Here is a 22,228-nt window from a genome sequence, read left to right on the forward strand (position 1 = left end):
ATATCGGGGGCATAAAAAGTAATAAATGAAATAAATTGAACCCGAAACAAATATGTACAAATTGACAATTCTAATGTTTATTACATTTTTAGCTCACCTGAGCTGAAAGCTCAAGTGAGCTTTTCTTATCGCCTGTTGTCCGTCGTCTCTCCGTCTGTAAACTTTTTACATTTTCGACTTTTTCTCCAGAACCACAGGGCCAATTTCAACCAAACTTAATCAATAGCATCCTTGGGTGAAGGGATTTCAAGTTTGTTCAAATGAAGGGCCATGTCGCTTTTAAAGGAGAGATAATCACAACAAGAGGTACTGTGAGCAATGCTCATTAAGAATACCCCTCGCTTACCCCAATCTCCCAAAGGGTGTTGTTAATAGGTATAAATTACCTCTTTCCTGAGTGTAAAAATATGGTATGCCTTTGTAGAAGAAAATGGAAGATATAGTCCGAACACAAATCCATGGTATAAACCTATAATTTTGACTTTGAGATCAAAGGTCAAGGTCATAAAGAGGTCATAAATGTACATGACACATAATTTCATGGTGATACACCCATGTCTTATGGTATGACTATGTCAAAACCCTATAATCAATTTTGACCTTGAGGTCAAAGTTCAAGGTCATAGAGAGGTCATGAAGGTACTCGACACATCGTCCCATGGTGATCCACCTGTGTGCCAAATATGGTATGCCTATGTCAAAGAACAAAGAAGTTATGGCCCGGACACGAATCCATTGTAAAAAACCTTTAATTTTGACCTTGTGGTCAAGGTCATATGGAGGTCATGAGGGTACCCGACACATCGTCTCATAGTGATACACTCATGTGTCAAATATGGTATGCCTATGTCAAAGAACAAAGAAGTTATGGCCCGGACACGAATCCATTGTAAAAAACCGTTAATTTTGACCTTAAGGTTAAGGGTCAAGGTCATATAGAGGTCATGAAGGTACTCGACACATCGTCTCATGGTGATCCACCTGTGTGCCAAATATGGTATGCATATGTCAAAGAACAAAGAAGTTATGACCCGGACACGAATCTGCACAGACAGACAGTGATTCCTATATACCCCCCAGAACTTCGTTCGGGGGTATAAAAATGCAAAATAGGGTGGGGTCATTTAAAAATCCTCTTCTCAAGAAACATAAATTTACATGAAAGCCTCCTGACATAGTGCAGATTCAAGTATGTTCAAATCATGGCCCCCGGGGGTCGGATGGGGCCACAATAGGGGATCAAAGTTTTACATACAAATATGTAGGGAAAATCTTTTAAAATCTTCTCAAAAAACCACTGAGCCAGAAAAGCTGAGATTTACATGAAAGCTTCCTGACATAGTGCAGATTCAAGATTGTTCAAATCATGGCCCCCGGGGGTCGGATGGGGCCACAATATGGGATCAAAGTTTTACATACAAATATATAGGGAAAATCTTTTAAAATCTTCTCAAAAAACCACTGAGCCAGAAAAGCTGAGATTTACATGAAAGCTTCCTGACATAGTGCAGATTCAAGATTGTTCAAATCATGGCCCTCGGGAGATAGATGGGGCCACAATAGGGGATCAAAGTTTTACATACAAATATATAGGAAAAATATTTTAAAATCTTCTCAAAAAACCACTGAGCCAGAAAAGCTGAAATTTACATGAAAGCTTCCTGACATAGTGCAGATTCAAGATTGTTCAAATCATGGCCCTCGGGGGATGGATGGGGCCACAATAGGGGATCAAAGTTTTACATACAAATATATAGGAAAAATCTTTTAAAATCTTCTTCTCAAGAACCACTGAGCCAGAAAAGCTGATATTTACATGAAAGCTGTCTGACATAATGCAGATTCAAGTTTGTTAATATCATGGCCCCCGGGGGTATGATGAGGCGACAATAGGGATAAATTTTTACATGCAAATACATAGGGACAATCTTTAAAAATCTTCTGAAAAATCACTGGGCCAGAAAAGTTTACAAACTTCCTGACATAATCCAGATTCAATTTTGAAAAAAATCATGGCCCTAAGGAGTAGGTTGGGGTCAGAATAGGGATCAAAGTTTTACATGCGAATATATAGGAACAATCTTTAAATATGAGCCAAGGTGACTCAGGTGAGCGATGTGGCTCATGGGCCTCTTGTTTATAGTTAATACGCTTGATTTATGTCATGAGATTATACAATTCCAAGGCTAATATCAAATCCCAATGAAGAACATATTCGCATCAATCCCGCAGAAATGTAAGAAGTGAAACTTGCGTAATGCGCCCTCTGGGAGAGAATGAACGTATATGCTTAACCCAGAGTTCCGTGCGCTACTCGCACTTGCGTAACACGCCCTCTGGTGAGAGAATGGTCTGTAGTATAAAAACCCGTATCAAAACAGACCGCGCTCAGATTGCGAGGCCTGCAATAATCCATTTGGATCATTTCGTTCGACGTCATGCTTCCGTCTTCCTGTGTAATCATAGAATGATGGTAGGGAATTGCGAAAACTCTGAAACATCATATCATGTTTCTTCATCAGAACCGCGAGTTAAATGAAAACGATCTAGTTTCTTATTGTAAAAACTTGTAATAAAATCCCTAAAAATTGTAAGTAATGATATTTCGAGTATGCAATTTTCTATATTTTATTTGACCTATGGTGAAACGGTTTTAGATTGGAACAATAATATAATTATTTCAGTGATATCTTTCTATTTTTCTAGTCATTTATTTATTCTTGCATACATATTTATTTATTTAAGAAATAATTAAGATCCACGTTTTCGTGGAGAATTAACCTCCGAAGTTGAGAAATTCTATTTCAAATGTGATTTAAGCCAATGCGTTATATTTCAAACCGAGGAGGTTATCCATCCACGAAAACAAGAATTTTATTTCTATTCTACTACGCTCAGAAGTTTCTTATACAGCTGCAAATTAGGTCACATCGTGACGTCATGGGCTCTTCCCAAACGAAATACTTGATTTTTGCTGACGAAAAGGGTGAGATTGTAAGGTAGAAAGATATTTCAAGTATATAAATTGATATTGATACATTACATCAATGCGATGTGCTCTGAATACGCGGTTCAACATAATTACACACAAAGGTTCAGTTTGTCTGTGCATCGCCATGTTTGTTTATACATGTATTGATCTAGGAACTCAGATATTTACTTTTTTGTTGAATGTCAAATATCCTTCAGTCATTTATAAATTTATTTGTAACATGCAGTGATTAATTCTTTAGGATAGTAAAATAAAATTATAAGTTATCGATTTTATGGTAAGCAAAAAAGCAAGTATAAAAACAGTAGGTACGATCGTGGAAGAGCCATAGAATATTGGTCTACATTTAACAGCCGTTTTTAAAAGGCAATACACAACTTCTAATCGGGCAGAAGACATAAAACCGATATGGTCTCAATAAGTATTACATTTGAAACCCATAAATCTGTTTTTCTTGTGGAAGTTTAATATTTATCAATGTTCTGATAATCTATTGATTAATCGGTATATATCGGAGAATAATGGATGCGTCATTTCTTTGGTCACTATCATAACCGCGGTAGATTTTCTATCCTTCTGCTTATATGCTGGCCGATTATCTTGGCTATTCCATCATGTAGAGAGAAAAAATAACTAGGTGTGCTGGTATTTTTAAAAACTTAGAATTCATTTTAATTAAAAACAACAATTAAATAATTCAATTTTAACTTGTATAACAAAGATAAACAATTTCAGAATATTTTTCTTTTCTAACGAAGTATCAGACAGAAAGCTATAGTTGGGGCTAAACTAAAATATTTATGAATTTGTGATGTCAGTGAACACGCGCCGATTGGCGCAGTCTACAGTCGGGTGATTGAGGCCCAGTAAGAACACAGCTGGGATTCGGTAAATCTAGGAACAGGAGCCACCAGTCGTCACCTGTCATATCGCCCGAACTAAAAGAACATCATCAAAGCTCAATATCAACATTTAGCATTAGTTTTACTTTTGATTTTATTTGGAGGAAATTTGACCGTTAAATATCTCTCTTTCCTTCTCTTTCTCTCTCTCTCTTCAGAGGGCGGGGACTTCATCTTTCTGACATCACCTGTTTTTAAGCTTCTTTGCTGTACAGCTGAAAAAAAGCCGCTTGTGATAACACACAGTGTAAGATGTCCTCAGAGATAACTAAACCTGTCATTGAAATCCAGGCACCTCGGTCTTAAAGTCCCGCTGTTTCAGTCTTTACCTTTCTTTCAAAATCGCTCTCCATACCAAATTCAAACCAGTTAAATTAATCTTAGGCTAATGGAGAAAACTCTACTGAATCGAAATCTTCTTATTTGTGTTTTCTGAAACTTCACATGAGGAGATGAATTCAAACGTGGTAAGAGGGAAAATCTTATTTTTATCTCCATTGGTGTCGCGTGCCATGCACGTGCCGTGGGCGCCCAGACACTCGTTGGTATGTAAGGAATTGCTTATACTGTATAGGTATCAGCAGTATTTGGCAAGTATTCAATTTTACCTATGCGTACACCTGGTATAAATCAAATGTCAACTGCTCTATTATGGCACAAATATTTAAACATCGCGCAGTTCAAGGCAGTTACACAACAATGGGATTATACAGATATGTCAACATCGTGTGTTTCGCTTATTATACGAAAGATCGTCTCCTGCTTGTTTCATAAAAATAGTTTTGAAAAAGTTGAGCAAGCGAAAATAGTTGGTCATAACAAGCCCTATAAATATACCGAAGTTGAACCATAATTGCCCAAGACTGTATTACCTGTCTCTCAATAATACAAAGTTCTGCTCATCGATCTAAATTCATTGTACATTGCAGACCGGCTCGCAACACTGCCTCCCCTTGTACCGTTTTGTCACGAAAAAAAGAAGAAAAGTAGTTTTTATGTCATTTCTTAAAACGGTAATTAGATCGAAAGATAACACAATATGCCATGTATCATCAATATCCATAATTTGTCTAACCAGGTGAATTATTCATTTTACGGTAAATTTCGAGGTACCCTGTCCTTTTGCATAGTTTTCAAACCTTATTATACTGTCGGAGAAAAGAAGAGAGTTGGCAGAAAATAAGATTTCCATCTCATTTGTAATTCAAACAATTGCCTCAACTGACTACCTCGCTCTTTCCAAATCGGCTCAATTTCAAATTTCAATATGGACTAAGTATTTGCAAACTATTGTTGGAGAAGACAGTACCCCTTTCTCTGTATTTCTTTAAGATTGACATTAAATTCATTCATTTCCCTCAAATAGTCCAATCTATCCATTGGAACAGTCAGAAAATGAACCCAGGTCTGCATATTACGCATGTTCCTCTATTGCACGAATCCATTTAGGACAATGCTTTGCGGCACAAAATGATGTCACCTGTCGCTCGCTTGGCCTAGATAAGATCATGCTAGGAAGATCATTTTCAAATTAAACATCTAATTCATCATAAGTCACATTTACAGATAAGCGAACTGCATTATTTGATCATCAGTTGATATCTGTGTTGTCGTGTGGTATCAATGGCCTGAAATCCACAGTCCTTGGATCAAAACTACAAGTTGCAACATCCGGTGTAATAGCGCTACACAAACATATCCACGCTTAGAGGGTGAAGGTCATGGTGACCGACATCAATCACAAAATACTTTGGTCAGAAGATTAGAGAAAATTTTACAGGAATTCTGAGAAAATTCATATAATCATTGCGAGGTCATTGGAGCAACCACCTATTTCCAGTTCCAAAGTATTGGGGGTGAACAGGGAAATGGGGGGTGGAAGAGAAGTGAAAGGAAATGGAAGTAGAGAAAAAAGGACGAGAGGAGAGAGAGAGAAAAGAGCAGAGAACGGGAACAGAAGAACCCCCATAGTGCTGTATTGGTAACGCCTCCTACTTGTACACGTGCATCGCAAACAACGCTCAAAATTAAATTTCCAAAACGCACGCCTTTTTTTTCTTTTTTTTTTTCTTTTTTTTTTTTTTATTTCGAGTCAACTTTACTAGGAATCTCTTTGAAATTCTTCAAATTTTATTCTTTCGCCAAAAAAGACTAGAACCCTATTTTTAGAATAGGTTCGACAAGAGCGTGTTATATCCTTAAATGGAATTCCATGCGGAATATTCTTTTAAAAGATGCACGGGTTGATCTCCCAGTATGGTCTGCTAACTACTAAATAGAATAATTTTCATGAAGCATACTGGCGTGAAGCGTCGCAGTGCCTGCCCTCGTGTATTTTCAAACATGAAATTTATTTTTTAAATCATAAAATATATCACAAACACCATAACATTGTTCTATGGGAATAAGTGACGTGGCACATAAATTGTCAACCTCTCCATAACAAATGTTATACGTAATTTATTGAGATGTCAGTTTAGTAAAATTTGTCAAGTCTTTACTTATTGACACAACTTCTCTGTAAGCAAAGTAGAAATATAATGACGAAACATCCCCCTGGAATTTTGGTGGGAAAACAACCGATCAATAAAACACAAGTTAACAATCCTAAGATAAACAGAAATAGATGCAAATTTATACGACCCAAGGCAGCATTACTAATTCAGAACAGGCACAATCTGTTCTACTTGGGTGGGCATAAAACACATTTTAATATAATGACAGAATATAATGTACACGTGCACATTCATGTATATTTATCGATTACCGGTAAATGAATTAATGAATCCAACATCATATTACATTTAAATCAGTGCTTAATAAATATTAATTTCCCCGAATGAAACCGACTGTTCCAGTGTTCAAAAATTGGCAGCAAACACCAATAACCCATTACTTATACATGTAATTACAGATGAGGCAAACCGATTCGATAACAATCAGAACATCGAATTAAAGTGCACAATTTTTGTTTGTTTTATTTGATTTACGTCACTTAGAGGCTTTTTCACTCATATTAAGACGTCACTAGTTTTGGGTGAAGTGTCGCTGATTTAGGCCTATGTTCCGGGTCTTAGCAGTGAGGGTTTCTTTATCGTGCCAAAGCTTGTCGGGACATCGGATCTTGCAGATCATCCGAAAGAGTCGCGACTCTTACGTCAACTAACTGCAGATATATTTGGCGACAACGCACTAATCGCCTATTTGCGTCTTACGTTTGACATGGCCAAGGCACTAGAGGGACTCGAACCGACCATCTCCGTATCACAAATAGAACGCTCTTACCACTGAGCCACCACGACCTTTGATTTTTATTATTATCATTTTTTTTTTTTTTTTTTGATAATTGAAATTGTGATATTTCTTTAAATCATTTCCAAATTACTGTTGAATTTCATAACTTGGGAGTCGTAGAAAGGGCAATAAATTAACAGACTATAAGCGACCAATGAGATGGGTTACCCTAAATGTCTCGAGGAGAAGCGCCTACTCGGCACTATTTTACATTCAAACGCGGTTGTAACTAATTTCCCAAACTTTTAAAGGATATGTACTGTACCAAATTTGTAGATCTCCTTTCCATGGCAACGCCTTTGATACAGTACAGTATGGCGGGACTGTTTGACCAATAATCATGATTGCGATTGGTTTATCTGTTAACTTTTTGATATACACTTTGCATTCTTACATCACATTCTTTACCTATCTATTCAACATATACAACTGAAGAACCTGTCGTGTAAATAGGCCTTACAATGAAAATGACAATTAAAAATTTTATAACATCATTTTATTAGACAAACAACAGAACATTAACAATGTATTTGGCACGAGAGAGGTTTCAGTCCATCAAAAGTTACACCGGAAATCCAAGTACTGATGGAGGAGTTTGGGGACCGGAAGTTCCTTTATGAATTTGAGTCTTCCGGTGCCCAAATAACGTCTGATCACTAGGCGGCAGCAATGTCTAAGATCCCGTGGGTTACCTACATGGCGTGTAAAATCATGATTATAATCATTTATAAATAAAACAACGTGACTAATTCCAAGAGAAACAGTAGGGGGTTACGGATCATACGAAGCCCCATGGATGTCGGCTCGGCTGACGTAAGCCGAATGGTGAGGTGTAAATTCGTCATGATTCTTATATTAAACATTCAAAAGGAATATACAATTCGATTCTCAGGAGACTTTCCACTTTCCCGTGGACTTGTATACACAAGATAGCTTTTCAGTTAAAAGTAAGTCGAATGGATTAATTGAATCATGTGACGACAGCTGATATCTCATTATAAAATAAAATAACTTTATTCCTTTTTGGACCCTGTGGGCATAACTGCAAAGGCAGTTGATTTATATATGTGTGACCCCCATCTTAATTTGCATCGAGTAACCTCCCCGTAAATCGCATGTGCTACAATGCACAATACCAGACCGTTGTAGTCTCTATAAAATTATGGTAAGCTTTCGTAGAAACTGTTGTAGAACATGTTGTATTACGGATGTCGACTGTACCATATAAATGTCAATACTTTTGGACGGTACTTGAATAAAAAAAAAATCTGCATTATCTTCACTTTTAAATATTTCCTTTATCTATACTTTTTAATATTTCTGTTATCTACACTTTTGAATAATTTCTTTTCTTGGGTGGTAATGGTTTCCTAATAGCTAGAGGATTGTAGTTAAAGGGGAATAACTCTTAAACATTTTTAGTTAATATTTCGCCACAAGCACATTGTTATTTTTTTTTTAAATGTCCAATTTAGAGTGAAATTTGCGGTACTCCAGTGCATAATCTAGAGATTACCAGCCTAATAACTTAACCCATTAAGCTAAGCAGATAGGATATTACTATATATGTATATTCAGAAACTGATTAAAAAGGTCATTCCTCTGTTACAGTGGCGACAGCAGGTACGTTTGGAATACGACTTTGCTATTCTTATAGTATATCCACACTATTTTTACATGCGAGTACAGATTCCAGTGGAAATTATACAACCAATGACGAGGTTAGAGGAAATTACAAGAATTGCAGATCTAAAAGGCATTACAATGGTTGTGGACCTAAAGGGCATTGTAAGGATGCAGACCTATCTAGAGGAAATTACAGGGGTTGCGGATCTAAAGGGTTTTACGAGGTTTGCCGACCTAATGGGATGCATGCTTGATTTTTATCCGAATGATCTTTTGATGTTTTGTTTGTTTTGTTTTGAACATATTTTATTGATGAAATCAAAAGGATTGGGAACAAGTTCTGACAACTTACAAGTCCCTCTCCTAAAATATTACAATATGTCATGCAAGGTAATAATTAACAGGTAAAATGTACAATGATTAAACGAATCTACAAGTTTCTTCTATAAATTTATGAACAACTGAAAAAATAGTTATATTAGTTTGCAGAGGTAAATTGACATTACCGCATAATAACAATTTTGTATCAATATTAACCAAGTCAAGCACGAAAAGGTGATTAAAAAGATTATTTCTAGCCCTAGAGTAATTTTTACAAGCAAAAATGAGATGGTATACATCTTCGTTAATATGTCCACATGTACAAAACGGGCAATTTGTAATATTTCGTTTATAAAGATCATAATTAAGTATATAGTTGTATCTTAGCTTTGTATGAATAATGTTGATATATCGTTTTCCAAGAGAGTAATATGATGGTGGTCTTGTAATGTCTGTTATATTTTTGCGGAATGAATTGATTGAGATGGCTTCTTAAATTTAATAAATTCCACTGTTTTACAGAGTCAGGTACAAATGATTTTTTGAATAACTCTAATCTGCAATTTGGAATGTAAAACTTATCATTGTCCCTAGTATTATAAAGGGATATATTTTCATGTTTATGTGGAATAATTTCATTTAAATAATCAGGGGCGCTACCGTTGCAAATTTTAAACATGGTAGTCATTTTTGCAATATAACGTCTACTTTTTAAAGTTTGCCAGCCTGTTTCTAAATAAAGGGATTCTCTAGATGCAAAAATAGGAAGACCAGTAACAATTCTAACTGCACATAATTGTACTTTTTCAAGCTTATCAGTATCGTGAACAGAACAGCCATCCCAAACAATTGAAGCATATTCAAGAGTAGGTCTAATAAAAGCTATATACAATTTTGACAGATGTTTTCTACCAATTTTGAACTTAAGCTTTTTTAAAAGCCCTAATTTTTTAAAAGATTTATCAACTATGGAATCAATGTATAAAGACCAACTGAGGTTATGTGACAATAATAAGCCTAGATGATGATGGACTGGAACACACTCCAATCTATCACCTTGGAAAAATAATTTCGGTAAAATAGAGTTATCTTTTTTCGAAAATAAACATCTTTAGTCTTGGATGGATTGAATTTGAGAAGCCACTTATTTGACCATTTTTCTAGTATATGTAAATCATAATTAAGCTTGTATTCAATTTCTAGCATATTATATGAGGACTGCTGGAGTGAGTTGTCATCCGCAAATAATCTACACATTGATAGCATATTTACAGCAACATCATTAACATAAATCAAAAATAGTAAAGGTCCTAAAACAGAACCTTGGGGTACACCAGCAAATATATCAAGTTTTGACGATAAAAGGTCCCTATTCATTACTTTTTGTGATCTGTGACATAAGTAGCTTTTGAACCAATGTAAAAGACTATCAGATGTACCATAAGTTTGTAATTTAAAAATGAGATCATTATGCCATACTCTATCAAATGCTTTTGATAGGTCACAAAATATCATACAACATGATTTCCCTTCATCAATACTTTGAACAATACTATGATAAGTTTCTAATAATTGATAAACTGTAGAATGAGCTGGTAAAAATCCAGCTTGATATCGATAAAATAGATCATTACTATGAAAATAATTATATACATGTTTGAAAATGATTCTCTCCAAAATTTTACTAACGCATGATAATAGATAATAAATGAACCTGTCCCTAATGTAGATGTGTTCATGATGGTTACTTCTGTAAAGAACCACAACTCTTCCATCATGAAAAAAATTCTAATGCTTCTCAAACCGTCAACATTTTGACTTTAATGGAAATGGTGATACTACAGTGAACTTAATTGCTGTTTTGTTCTCATTTTGGACAGCTCAATTTATTTTTATTTTTTTAGGGGGGGGGGGGGGGGGAGCTGAGTTTGATTATGGAAAAATATCTAAGAAGGCAGTTCTTGAGCTTTTTGTCAATTAATTAGAGGGTTCCCAGAATTTGAATCAGGACTCTCTGTGTATACATGTGGCTTTCTCTGCCTGCCATCACGTGATCAATGAGAGAGTCCAATCCTATTATGAATCATCAAAATAAAATACTGTTTAAATTAAATTAATGAGAGAGGAAATAAAATTCTACAAAAACATCTATAATTTTAAAAAATTCAGTTTCTTAGATATCTGAATCAAAAGAGATTATTTTCTTAAAGTAAGTATCCAAATTCATACTATTACAATCAATGTAACTGCTCAATAACACTTTATCTACTAATCTAGTTAGTGGTGTAGTTATTAGACAGATACAGCCAGTCACAAGTAGTTAAAGGGGAGTAACTCCTACATTTAACATTCAAGAGACCCACAGGTCTTATTGGTACATCAAAAGTGTCTTTAGCCCCAAGGGCTATGAAATCTGTAATAATCTATCTGTTCAGCATATCTTAGTAAATTCTAATATTCAGCAGCAGTATAAAACAAGATGTGTTCTTAAAATGTAAATCTCTCTAGAAGTGCCCATACTGATGAAAGACCTTACATGCGTTATATTAACACTATATGAGTATTTTGGACACACCTTAGAGTCAGAACCCTGGGGTTGCAACATTTTTAATTTTGGTACACCCCTTTCTGCTTTTCCTATACATACATTTAGTTTTGATACAGTATCAAAAATAGAAGTCTTTCAAATGATAAAGACAATAATCACAATGATGATTTTGACCCAACCCTGGAACCAAAACATCTACCCCAGGGATCAAGAAATTTACAATTTTGGTAAAGGACTACCCGCTCCTTCTAAAGATCTCTTTCGTTTCTATTTAGCACCAATAGCATTAAAGAAGATGCTTTTGAAATGTTTTACACATAAACACTATATACATATACCAAGTTTGGCACTGCCTTGTAGTTAGGACACCTACCCCAGGGATCAAGAAATTTACAATTTTGGTAGAGGCCTTCCTGCTCTACATGACAATAATACATTTAATTGTTCTTACAGATGTATGGTTGTAGAGAAGATGTTCGAAAATTGGTCAATTTTTGGCAGTTTTTGTCCCATCCCTTAGACCCCAAAGGGTGCATTTTATGTCATTCTTGTCCTAAAGATTCCTCATACCAAATTTGAGAAGAATTGGAAAGGAAGTTATCAAAAGGAATATGTTTATGCATGACGAATGCAGACCAATAGTAATAGGTCACATGAGTGACTCCGGTGACATAAAAAACTCCGTCACAGTAATTTACTGGTCGATATAGAGTACTCACTCTCCCACTGGAGCAGGACTTGTTTAGCAGGATGTGTAGAGCTGGAAACTAGGTCAATCGGCCTCAGTCCGTTGTTATTCCGTGCGGTCGGGTCTGCTCCATACATCAACAAGAGGAGTATGAAGGCCATGTCCTGTCTGCGGGCTGCCTCATGTAGGGGGGTGTTCAGACTCTTAATGGAGTTTACACAAGCACCTAGTGGATACACAACACAGCTGTCAGCATATGTATGGGGTGGATCCTGGATTATGTTAAAATTCATACAGTTAAATCCACACAATCTGTTGATGCTGCATAATCTGACACCTGTACAACCTGTTGACCGTGATGCCTGTATAATTCATTAAAACTGTATAATCTGACACCTACATAGTATCACTTTGTAATCAAATGTTCTTCCCACTATGAAATCCAACCAACACAAAATGTTTCCCCGCTCAGACAGGTTTCACTGTATACATATGTAGATGGAGAGACGTTGACAGTCTTTATAACTGATACCACATCACAACATTCCAGGGACAGGTTTAGGATAGTTTTGTGTGTTCCATATTATAATTTACAGGGGTGCATACATCAAATTTCATGTTAATTACTTTTCATAGTGTTTTTAATAAATTCGATCAGTGCATACTATCTATTCAAGATTTATTACTGGATTCAGGTACTCTTCACACAATTGCTCTGAAAAAATATAGTTCCATTCATGATCAGCAGATAGAACATCACAACAAATGTTTAGAATATCGATGTGTATGTAATACGTAGAAGAAAACAAAATTAACGTCAAATGATTTTAAGAAAATCACTTTTTCACCAGAAACGTAAATAAGAAGTATTCATATTCCTACGCTAGCTGCCTCCTCAGTGTTTTTCACGAAAATATATAGGTCATTCTTCGATTGACAATTATTTTCCTTTCATGATTATTGTTCGTTAATTATCATACAATTTCTTCTGAGAGAGAATGTTAATCATTAAATTTGTGTGTGTGTGTGTTTTCTTTTTTATAAGGATTTATAAGTATAACAGAGCACTTCTGGTAAATGCCGATGATTTTGACATCGGCATTTGTCTTATACAATACGTACGACTACGAGTTATCGACCGTTATAAATAAGCATGACGATTTGTCAACACGGCTTCATAGACGCTGGTATTAATTAAATATATGTAATCAGAGCAGAGAAAAACAACTGAACAGAAAAGAGAATAAATGTGATATCTAAAGGAAAACATGTTACCACTGGTAACGGTAGTTTTGAAAGACAAAAGGCTATCAAATCATTTTATTAAAGTAATACATATATGTGGATTTTTCCAACTTTTAAAAATATAACACATGTAAAAAATGTACGAGTGACGAATTTTTTTTTTGTTTTTTGGTTTTTTTTTTAAAGGTACTCAACTTATCAACATTTATATTGCAGTTTATGTGATTTCTGCTTGTTGTCAGTGAACAAAGTAAAGAAACACATGTAAAAAAAAATTACATCTGCAATATTCTCTACTAGACAGCTCGGTATTGCGTAGATGAGGTACTAGGTGGTATTTTTGCATGGAAAAAAAGTTTACGCAGAAAAGTTTATTTAAGTCTCTCGTTTACAAAATTTCCTGCAATTCAAAATGATTCCCAGGTTGTTGGTTTTTTTTTCCCAGTATATAGATAAAATTTATTAAGGCAAAGTATACATTTCTTGTTGAATAAGTGCATAGGTTGTGATCCTCATGTGCAAAATTTATGAATTCATAAGGTTTAGAAAATACAAATATAACCATAACAGAGAGAATTTTAAAAAATAGGAGGGGTGGATTAAAGGTTTGGAAATAAGATATTTCTACTATTTTTTTTTTATCAAGAAAGGGGACACACAATTGATTCTGGGGTGGGCACTTTTTCAATTAAAAAAGAAATAACCTAATTGGGCAATTTATTTTCTAGGAAATAAAATTAGATGGGGAGGGGGATATCATAGTAAATATCTACAAAGTGATTTTCACCTTCTGGATTTTTGCATTACTCTATATATGTATTTTTCAGCTAATATAAAGACAAGATTTTAAATTATCCTTCTTTAATATTGTTCATGTAATTGTACATTTTTTTCAAGGTTAAAAGGTCAAGGACAGGTGTGCGCACTGTTTGCTAGTAAAGCAAGACTGGTCACAGTATTTGCTACGAGTAAATCAAAAGTTGAATTTCTTGGATATGGGGTAACCCATATTTATTCTTGTTAAAATACAACTTGTTGAGCATTGCAGGCAGAAGCACTCGAGATTCACTGACCCCATCCCCACTCCTTACAATACTGGGCCCCAAGAACTCCAAACGAATATACATGTACATGTATTTCCATTAGCATGTAAAAATCTAATTTCTGTGTACCAAGTAAATGAAAAAAGAGTTTGACCTGCTTGTAACAGACTCTGGGCACAATTAACACTGCCTTGACATGCTGCTACATGAAGAGGAGTTCCGAAGTGACAGTCAGAGGAGTTCAGATTAGCACCTGCCATTGCCAACACCTCCACTGTCTCCCACTTATCTGAAAGTACATGTAAATAGAGAAAATCTCAACTGTACAACAGAACACATATACCGATAATCTGTACATCTCAACTGCATCAGAGTGAAAGTATGTGAATGATAGTACCTCTACTCATTTTTACCTGCATGAAAGTGAAAGTAGGTAGACTAAATCTGTAGCATCCAAGTGAAAATCTTTGAAATAATCAAGACTAATGGGAAGCATAAAACAGTATAAATTTTAGATTTCATAAACATAGTGGAACCCACTACCAAATTTTCTAACAATTATCCTTCTCCTACAGAAGTAGTGGTGAAGACATTACTGGGATGTTTCCATTGTTGAAGAATTACCCCCAATGGTTTAGAGATTTTTGAAAATAAAACAATTCTTTTTTACCTCAGAAATTATTTTTTCATCAATGGATTAACAAGGTATTTCTGCTCTTCAGAAGTACACAAGAAGAGAGTCATGTAAATTCAATGTGTTTGTTAAAATGGAGTTGGACATATTTCACATAATTATCTGCATTGATAGCAAGCATTTGTTATTATTTCTTAAAGAATATATGTGATGAATTACAATAATGAACTATGAGGTCAGAAATGATGAATTATGCTAATTCAAAAGTCTTTTATAGTGTAATTCATAGCATTGAAATGTGCACATGTTACGATGTAATATATCACACAATATTGCATGCCTGAGAAGAGCAGTCACTTCGAAAATGATAGATTTGTGACAAATCACCATGGCTGAAAGTCTCCTGGCGCTTCTGTAGTTTTGATGACAAGGATGATTGTTATTTACCTCTGAGAGTGGCTTCATGGAGAGGAGAGGATAGAAGAAGAGGGGGGTTCACATATGCCCCTCGCTCCAGCAAAAGCTTGACTATGTCCACATGACCACTGCTGGCTGCATCACAAAGAGGCGTGGCTCCATCAATATTCCTCACATTCACCTGCCAGGGGGTATACATATCACTGTACTTAAAATTACAGAACATGTATATGCCAGTATTATAGTATGGGCTATTTAGGGTGTAAAAACAGGCCCTCCGGACATTTACATATCATGAGTAGTCACATATTGGGAGAGAGAGACAAGTCCAAAATCCATCTGATGTTTTTCCAGTTATTCTTCATGATTTTTATCTTCTGTGTGCTATTCCAGCATCATAAAAATCATTTTAACAAGAGTAATATTCACGCTACAAAATATGCACATCTAATATAGTAATTAAAGCAAAAATCTACATCCAGATAAACCATTCTTTGATCCAAAATGGCTCTGACAATGTTCTTCTGGCACTAAAGAATATTAATGAAATGTTAGTTCTAAGAAGACTTTGTTAATCATCAAACTGAGAGAAGATTTCACTCTGATAAAGTATAACTCAAGAAACATCATTATTACTTTTCAAAATATACATAGCAACATTACAGGGAACATTATACACCAAGTTTGATCCTAGCCTTATCAATCCTGCTTTTCCTTTATGATTATCCTAGAAAGTATGATCTTGACTTTTGATCCTGAGAAAAAACAGACATCTTCCTCTCACCATGGGAACATATGTATGAGGTTTGATTATCCTAGTTCTCTCCTTATTCTTGCCACAAGTGCTGATGCATGAAAAGAAAGATAACAGATATTTACACAGAAAACCTTCAGCATACCATCATACACCATGTGTCTATGAATGTTAATTATGTGTATTAAGTTTGATTATCCTAGCCTTATTAGCATTGTTTCTTTTCTTGTTTTGTGCATATACAACAACCTATGTAAGTTTGACCTATGACCTTGAAAAATCTTTGGCTTCTTCTTCTAATCATTGGGAACATGTGCACCAAGTTTGATGATATTGGCCATAGAAGTACTGCTTTTATTTGACTGACTAGATGCTGACAGACGGACATACATGCAGACAGACGTGCATCTGCGATGTTTGAATACAAGTGTCAGGTTTGATTATTCTAGTCTTATTAGTAGTGTTTCTAATTTATTTTGTTTGCAAAATCACCGCTGTAAGTTTGACCTTGAAAAACAACAGGCGTTTACCTCTCATCATTGAGAACATATGTGCCAAGTTTGATGATCCTCACCTTACAAGAATTGATTTTATCTGATCCACAAGTTGCTGAAAGATGGACAGATGCATTGCACCACACCATATTGGACAAGCTATCAGAGATATATTGGACATGAAGCTATCAGAGATTTTTTGGACAAGCTATCAGAAATATATTAGACAAGTTATCAGAGATATATTAGACAAGCTATCAGAGATTCATTAGACAAGATATCAGAAATATATTAGACAAGCTAGCTATCAAATATTTTTTGGACAAGCTATCAGATATATATTGGACAAGCTATAAGATTTTTTGGACCAGTTATCAGATATATATTGGACAAGTTATCAGAGATATATTGGCCAAGCTATCAGATATATATTGGGCAAGCTATCAGAGATATATTATACAAGCTAGATATCTTGGACAAGCTATCAGAGATATCTTGAACACGCTATCAGAGATACATTGGACAAGCTATCAGAGATACATTGGACAAGCTATCAGAGATACATTGGACAAGCTATCAGAGATATCTTGAACACGCTATCAGAGATACATTGGACAAGCTATCAGAGATACATTGGACACGCTATAAGAAATATATTGGATAAGCTATCATAGATATATTGAACAAGCTATCAGAGATCATGTTACACAAACTACAGCTATATCAGAGATAATTTGGACAAGCTATTGCTTGGGGTATCTAGAGTTTCAGTTCATTTACCTCAGCATCATTGTCTAGTAATATTTTTACACAGTCAATATAGCCTTGGAAGCAGGCCTCGTGTAGAGGTCGGACCAGGTCGATACTCTCCTTATTGACACTGTGACCGGCCTGTATCAGCTGCTGTAATCTGCTGCAGTCATTTGCTTTCACAGCTGAGTGCATCTCATCCTCTGGGACTTCTCTATCAAACATGGGATTCGAGCTCTCTAGGCTGGCCATGCTCAGCTTCCTGTCACTTCATGATGAACTGAAAATATAGTGCAATGCTGGGCAAATTCATACTACATGTACTACAATTCATATACTGAGGCAGAGACTGTATCAAGACATTTGAAATTCAGAACATAGTGTTCTTTAGGTAATGTTTCATACATGTGACAATCATATCAATATACCAACCCATAGCATAAAAATCCAGATAAAAAGGAGATCACTTATTATGGAGCACCAAATTTACATAAACTCATATGATTGAAGATATCTTTAATTATATATGAAGATATCATCAATTCATTTGATGCATGCAACAATTCAATTAAAGATATCTTCAAATAAATAATGATATCTTCAATTCTGAATAATTGCGCCCATTAATTGAATTGTTGATAGCATTAATTATTCTGTTAAATTGATGAGTGCTATAATTGAATTGTTGCTCTCTTCAAATGAATTAATGATATCAACTATTGAATTGATGTGCACTACAATTGGCCTACCATGTATTAAGTGGTAACTTGAGAGTGTAAAACAGCTGCAGGGGATTGTATAGTGCCCTTGAATATAGCTGATCAACTAAATTTGTTTCAAATAGTAATTATTTATTTAGAATTTTTTCAATAAATAAGTTTCCTTGTTCTCTTCTTTCCTGCACTGACACTAAAGCCCAATATCAAGAGAAGGTCTAATGTTCAAGTTAAACATCATGGGAATGAAAAACGAAATGTAAACGTTTTTGTTTTTTTTTTAAGTCAAACTTCCTATATTTTATGCATTATGGAATAAGCCAGCAGAGCAATTGTGGTTCATAATGCCATGCTCCCTGAATAAAGTTCTTAAATTTAATACAAAAACACAACATCATATGTAATTCTTTCTTGATGGTGTAGTATATATAGGAGAGAGAAGAAAATCTGTCGCTGGACTGGGAATCGAACCCGGGACCCCTGCATTACTAGTTAGGTGCTACTCAGGCTAATATCCATGGTCTGTATAGTCCTAACTACATTCCTCCCTCCTTGTCTTCGCCCTCAAAGACACACACAACCCCAGGTTCTTTTTCGCTCCTGGCAGGACAAACTGCAGTGCAGGGGTGGTCAACGGCACCAAATGTAGTATATATATATATATATATATATATGTGTATAGGAGAGGAGAAAATCTTTGGCTGGACTGGGAATTGAACCCGGGACCCCTGCATTACTAGTCAGGTGCTCTAACCACTGAACTACCCAGGCTGATATCCACAATCCGTATAGCCCTAACTACTGCATTGGATCATATATATCATTAACATAGAGAAACCAACTAAGAAATTAATATCAAGTTAAATACCAAGAGTTTCATTAAAATGAGAATAAATGTCTGCGTTTTCAGATATATAGACGTTTATGTTGTTTAATCAAAAGTTGCAAATATTTTAACAGCTTTACTGAGACACCATCACTTAGGAGCTAGCTGTACCTGGACAGTGTGTGTGGTAGGTTGGTTGTATATTGTTTAACTTCACCATTGCCGGTGAAGGGCTTCAAAATTTAGGCCTATAATGCTCAGCACTTAGGGCGTTTAAGCAAGGAACTTTATGTGCCTCACCACTGTGACACAGGGTCTGTGTGTGTGTGTGTTTCTCTCTCTCCCCCATTAATATATATACCATCATGGTTATATTGAGTTATTACATTTGTGTGCTACGTAATGAGGACAGAGTCAAACACAAAACTATCATGAAAATATTATAATGACATACAAAGTGTTGTTAAAAGAATGTATGCTGGAATGATTAATGTCAATACTGGTGATTGATGTTACGATTTTATTCATATTTGATGTTTAACCATAGGTTAGGATTTGACATATTAATATTTACACCTTTCACTATTTTGGCAACAACAAACCCCTTTTTGCTTCTTTGACAACAGCTTTTTAGATTGCAAAGGGATATTTTGTGATACATGTAAATATCACTTATAGTGAACTCTTTCTAGTCATGTTCTCAGTCGCTATTTGTAATATAAGTACATGTAGATGACATTATATTAACTGTTGATATGATTTACCAACAGGAAACAAACATCAATTACTTTTCTATTTACTTTCCTTCTGAAGTTTAACACAATAAAAATGTTTACAAGAGTTATCTTGAAATGAGGTTTGTCTGTTACACTGTTAGACCTCCCAGATGTTAACATATGACTGAGGTAGTTTATACCAGTATTGTGCACACAGGCAAAGTAGTTTTTAGTCTGAACATGGTAAAAAAAAATTAATTTTCAAATAATTTTGAAATGAAAGTAGATTCAGCAGTTACAGAAATGTTACTCATCAATGAGGAGATTATGACATTCATTCACCCGGAACCAAATTTAACTTGTGCAGGACAAGTGAACAAGTTCTTTTTTCAAACCCTGAATATGCCAGTTTCGAGATACATCCGATTTATTTCCCTTTGGAGAACTCTCGTACATAGTAAGGCGCGAAAGAATTTGTTCACACGCGGGAGTGGGACAAATATTCGTCACTGCGTAAGTCACGTTATTTTGTTGGTCATAAGTACCATATCCAAGATATTTCTTGCAAATATGACATTGTTTGTATGTTTCCACTTTGGTAAAACATTTCTTTCGATACTATTTTGTATTTTTGAAATTCCTACATTTACATATTTAAAGAGAAGTCGCTTTTAATTAATACATTTCATCATCTTCCTCATTGACTGTAGGTCCACTCTGTCCCACTTAGGCATTCCAAGTTCCAATAAATGCACCTCCTATACAGAAGAGTTCGTATTTCGAAACTGGCGTATTAGAATATGCTAACTACTGCATTATCATACAGTCATTGACTTTGGTAGAGTTTGAACTATCACTACTTCATTCTGACATTATCAAAAATTTATCCAAAAGAAACTGTACAATCATTTATCACCCCCAGAAACTGATGGTTGTTTAAACCTTGAAAGTCTCTTTGGATTATTATCTAAATCAGGCACTTAGCAAGAGGTAAACAAGTTTACCTAGAGGGAGGGAGGGAGGGGGGAGGGAGGGAGAGAGAGAAGGCTGGTTCTGTCCCCACTGTTTTAGACAATATTATCTTTACGTACAGGGGCTGCTATACATGATACATGCAAAGTTTGATCACAGGTATCTGAATTTTAATCAGTAAATAGATATAAATAGAAAAAATTAAAAAAAAACACAACACTATCTATATATATAAATACATAGATAGGGTATTCTTTTCTTTCTTTTTTCTATTTATATCTATTTACTGATTAAAATTCGGATACCTGTGGTTTAAATTGAGAATACATGGACTGAAGGATCCCCTCACTCCTAATCCTATTTCGGATTTTGAGCTTCAAATAGGTTTGGTTTTCTTTATTGCAAATAAAAAAAAAAAAAAAAATCCTGGATATGCGCATGGTTAGTTATTCAAAAAATGACATTACACCTGCAGCTACAATCAAATTATAAATCAGTAATTTCTCAGACTGCATCTCAGACTCTAGTGATATCAACTGCGTATTTTATCATGGAAATCGTGCACTCTCCAGAACTGATCACAGAGCTTTTATATTTACCTTTCCGAGTAATCTCCAGCTCCAGCTTCAGTACCGTGACTGTGCTTACGTCAGTGTGTAGATTTAGGTGTTTGTAAGTTTGTTTACTAACTTGTGCAGTTTGTATGTATGTAAAATAAACCGGATAAACAGAAACGCATTATAAATAAATGATAATTTAGAAAGGACACAATTTTTCCGAAAAATAGATTTGTATATTCGCTAGCCCACAAGCACCCATTGTCGAAAACCACACCTATTTTTTGGGGGGTTGGGGGGGGGGGGGGGGGTTAGAGACAGTTTTAGCTGGAGAAGATCGCATGCACGGATTTGCAAAGATTAAAAAAAAAATACAATATAACGATTTATAAGAAAAATGAGTTGACTGTTATTATAAATATTTCTGAATTAACTTTCTTTGTATTGTAATGTCATTATGAAGTTAGAATCAAATCACAAATCTAAACAGGAACGATTTGTTTAATATCCTATTACGAGTGATTGACGTCATAATCACCTCTGCTTCAGACTCATTCGGCAAACCTCGGCCGATTCCGGTACCCTACATCTAACATTAGATGTAGGGTACCGGAATCGGCCGAGGTTTGCCGAATGCTTCAGACTCAATGTGACAGACTAGTATTCGTTTATTATTCAAAGTAAATAATGTTTTACGGCGTTACCGTATTTGAGGGCGAAGCAAAAAAGTTTT

At 35.2% G+C, this 22,228-nt stretch overlaps 1 protein-coding gene across 2 annotated transcripts; it reads right to left on the reverse strand.

Moving 5' to 3' along the window:
* Positions 1 to 7,667: 7,667 nt before the first annotated feature.
* On the reverse strand, positions 7,668 to 21,685 carry LOC125670646 (ankyrin repeat and SOCS box protein 13-like). Of its 2 annotated transcripts, XM_056162289.1 has the most exons (7): positions 21,538 to 21,685; positions 17,739 to 17,988; positions 16,495 to 16,555; positions 15,741 to 15,891; positions 14,814 to 14,948; positions 12,403 to 12,597; positions 7,668 to 7,880 (listed from the first exon to the last, which is right to left on the reverse strand). In XM_056162289.1, exons 2-7 carry the CDS (start codon positions 17,747 to 17,749, stop codon positions 7,744 to 7,746), a joined length of 690 nt encoding a protein of 229 aa, XP_056018264.1. In that variant the 5' UTR covers positions 17,750 to 17,988; positions 21,538 to 21,685; the 3' UTR covers positions 7,668 to 7,743. The 2 variants fall into 2 exon arrangements, with proteins under 2 accessions (XP_056018264.1, XP_048761898.2); XM_048905941.2 differs by lacking the exon at positions 16,495 to 16,555.
* Between the last annotated feature and the right edge of the window lie 543 nt (positions 21,686 to 22,228).

This window comes from Ostrea edulis, chromosome 4 (assembly GCF_947568905.1).
Source record: "Ostrea edulis chromosome 4, xbOstEdul1.1, whole genome shotgun sequence".
NCBI classification, from domain to species: domain Eukaryota; kingdom Metazoa; phylum Mollusca; class Bivalvia; order Ostreida; family Ostreidae; genus Ostrea; species Ostrea edulis.

Excerpts from the sequence above, each read along its gene's own strand:
- LOC125670646 (XM_048905941.2), bottom strand. The coding sequence starts at position 17,960 with ATGGCCAGCCTAGAGAGCTCGAATCCCATGTTTGATAGAGAAGTCCCA. Across the intron at positions 14,949-15,740 it reads CCATGAAGCCACTCTCAGAG|ATAAGTGGGAGACAGTGGAG; the intron begins GTAAATAACAAT and ends ATGTACTTTCAG. Across the intron at positions 7,881-12,402 it reads AGTCCTGCTCCAGTGGGAGA|GTAACCCACGGGATCTTAGA; the intron begins GTGAGTACTCTA and ends CACGCCATGTAG.